We start from the raw sequence: 3234 nt of genomic DNA, 5'->3' as shown, positions 1-3234 counted from the left end.
GTGTGCTGTCATATGCATGACAGATGTTTACGCAGCAGGATATATGCAAACAGTGAACATTACTGTATTCATAAATGTTTAATTATGAATAAGATCACCCGCCTATTTTCCTTATAGAAATCCCAATGAAGCGCCTGACGAGCACGCTAAACCCTTGAAAGAAAAGCTAAACAAGTCGTTCTCATAGTGTACTTTACCTACTGTCATGCTGAGTAAACCTTATTATTGAGTCTAACTCAGTGTCACACATCGTGCTGACTGAACAGATCACAAATCCAATCAAGGCTTCTTTGAAGTGATGGGCAGTTTAATCAAAGTACATCCACTGTTCTTCATCTATTCCGAATTGTTGTTTTAAGGAGTTGTTACAAGATCGCATCCCGAACAACCCAATGACACCTTCTCTAAGCCCAAGCCGAACATCCAGTCACTTGAGTGGCAGATTATCGGATTAGTTGTCATCTCTCAGAGATTATCTCCCGACAAAGACACTGATGCAATCACACTGATTACCTTACCTCTGTATATCAATTGTTTTTAGTAGAGGTGAATTGGAGACGGGTATAAATTGGGCATCGAGACCTCTGTTCGTCACATTCACCTCTGAATCACCTGCTTGTACACAAGTATCTGACTGAAAAGGGTCCCAGGCTCCAAACAACCATGGAAAACAAGGTAAGTCATCCATATAAAGTCATACGGATCACGATTTGAAGTTTTTGTCATGAAAAATTGTCATCGTTGGAGATTCTGTTATCCAATTGATATATTAACTCAATATATAATTCCTGTCTTTGTCATTCTTTAACTGTCATTTTATCGTTATCGTAAACTTAACCTTTTATGTTTTTGTGGCAGATTACTTCCGAACCAGCTTCCAGGTCAGCAAGATGTCTGTTCCCTGATGATCTAGGGTCAGGTCCAGTGCCCACACAACGTCCCATCAAGCAGGAGCCTAGGACACCAGAGAAACGCTCCTCTGGCTTCAACGTCAGCGACATCATCAAGAAGGAGCAGATCGACGAGAGTGTCAGCTCAGATGACAGCGGCACTGATGCACTTCATATTGCTTTTGATGATACAGAGGACACCATCACATCAGCTTCTTGTGACACACCCAAAAGTGACACCATCGAGAACATTGCCAAACAAGCATCTTTATCAGAAGCAAAGATAGTACCTACACCCCTAATCAGCGAGTATCCACCACCCTCAATGCCTGGCTACCCCTATGGATTTATCCCACCCCATGCCTTGTACCCCATGCTCAGCTCGGGGATGTATCCATCTGTCTACCCAGGATTCATGCCGTATCAACCTCCAGTCCTCCATCACATGATGCCACAGATTCCTTCAGTACATCAAACCACAGCATCCCCTATCCCTGGAGCGCATAGTATGCAAGAATACTACAACAAAGGTATTTACCTAATTGAACATATATAATTAGTGGTATATAATCAATAATTAATAACTAATTATTAACTATGATATAATGATAAACTCAAAATAGTTTCTATCTCCATAATCGTATATATTACTAAATATGTTAATATAATTATAAACTAAATTCTGTCTATTGCTTTCAGTTGAGGACAACATGCACTCACATCGCAGCCCAAGTCCTGCCTCTAGCCATGCTTCCAGTGGTGTGTACAGCGATCCGAGTCCAGTGCCCAGTCCCACCAGATCAAACCCCAGTGTCCCGTCCCCCGAGATGAGCCCTGTCGCACATCAGAGAATGCGAGCCCCGGGTGGACGCACCTGTTACAACCAGACACAGGTCCGGGCAATGGAGAAGGCTTTCTCCGAGTGCAAATACCCCGACTACGAAGTGTTTGAGGAGATGTCATCGAAACTCAATATTCCCGCCAAGAAAATAAAGGTAAGCCAATATTGATAAAATGTAGTAGGATAATATTCCATCATTCAGTGACCAGAAGACGTTGGGTACATTTACATATATCAAATGAATATAATTTATAGACTTATAGAATTTGCTATGTAACGTCTGTTGTCTGTCTCTATTGATTTTTACTCATTTTATTTTTCGTTTCTTCCAGGTCTGGTTCCAGAACAAACGTGCTCGCAGCAAATCCCGCACCCATACTCCTAGTGTATTGACACCCGGGTATGGCTATATGGCACCAAGTCCCATGATGACCTTCCCATACCCGGTCCCCCAGGCTTCCATGATGCCAATGTACCCTGGGTATCCCTACCCATCGGTGTTCGCATCGCCCATGTGCTGAATGAATTATGACATTTATCAATGACCATGAAGTGCTACATGTACACATCTATGATTTGTATATTTATTATTATTTATTTGCTTATGAATATGTGAACATATTGTGTCAAACCATATGGCTGCTAAGAATGAATCATCAGTTAAGTGCTACAACTGTTCATGCCTGTACCTAAAATTTGTATATGATGAACTGTCTGAAATAAAATATCTGAATGAAATAAAATATCTTAAACATTTTGTGAATCTTAGAAACCCTCGATGTCATTATACCCATACAGCAATATACCGTCTGATTGGTTTGGATGGAATTGGATGTTATGTTCTTCGTAAGTCTACTATCGTGTGGCTACTTGAATCCCATAGCACTACGAATGATCGCTTGTTTGTTTACACGCTCCCTGAAAGTAATATAGTACATGGTAGGACACCCATGGAAACTTCACATTGATGCGTGGTACTCCTTCTTCTTACATGTGTGTGGGTTAGGGTTACACCCTTAAGATTGAAATTTCAGCGGCATTAACCGGAAGTTATTCGCGAGGTATGGTGCTGATCCTACCAGTGCAAAGGGACGCAACTCTGCAGAGTGCAATGTAGAGCGTATGTCCTCAGGCACCCGGTCGCTCCATCTCCTCGACCGCTCCACCTCTCCCCACTAGCATAAAAGTAATGCCTAAAGTTCTCAGTGTCTGTACAGAGGTGTGGCGAGGTGAAATGGGGTTTAACTTGGCGGTCAAGAGTGTTGCACGTATAAGCGGTGTGTGTATGCTTGTACAAGTCCACTAAGATACCATGCATTTTAACACTCATACCAATTATACTGACGCCGAGCCCACCAGACCTTGTCGTATCCCCTTAATCCCGACGCCAGGAAGGGACCCAACAAATACCATCAACGACTATTGGTATGACGCGGCCGGAGATCGAATCACTGACCTTCTGCCGTCCGGGCAGACGCTCTACCACTAGACCATAGATGCGGA

The 3234-nt window shown here is 42.8% G+C and overlaps 1 protein-coding gene across 1 annotated transcript; it reads left to right on the top strand.

The window, feature by feature from the left end:
• The first annotated feature begins 843 nt into the window (after positions 1 to 843).
• On the top strand, positions 844 to 2370 carry LOC124118053 (GS homeobox 1-like). The gene is made up of 3 exons (XM_046480103.2): positions 844 to 1420; positions 1590 to 1885; positions 2064 to 2370. The coding sequence occupies exons 1-3, from the start codon at positions 844 to 846 to the stop codon at positions 2250 to 2252; spliced, it is 1062 nt and encodes a 353-aa protein (XP_046336059.2). The 3' UTR covers positions 2253 to 2370.
• Positions 2371 to 3234: the final 864 nt, after the last annotated feature.

The sequence above is a fragment of the Haliotis rufescens genome, unplaced genomic scaffold (genome assembly GCF_023055435.1).
Source record: "Haliotis rufescens isolate VD_foot unplaced genomic scaffold, xgHalRufe1.0.p SCAF_16, whole genome shotgun sequence".
Taxonomy (NCBI): Eukaryota; Metazoa; Mollusca; class Gastropoda; order Lepetellida; family Haliotidae; genus Haliotis; species Haliotis rufescens.
The sequence above is the reverse complement of the archived record's forward strand: the minus strand, read 5'-3'. Positions and strand labels throughout refer to the sequence as shown.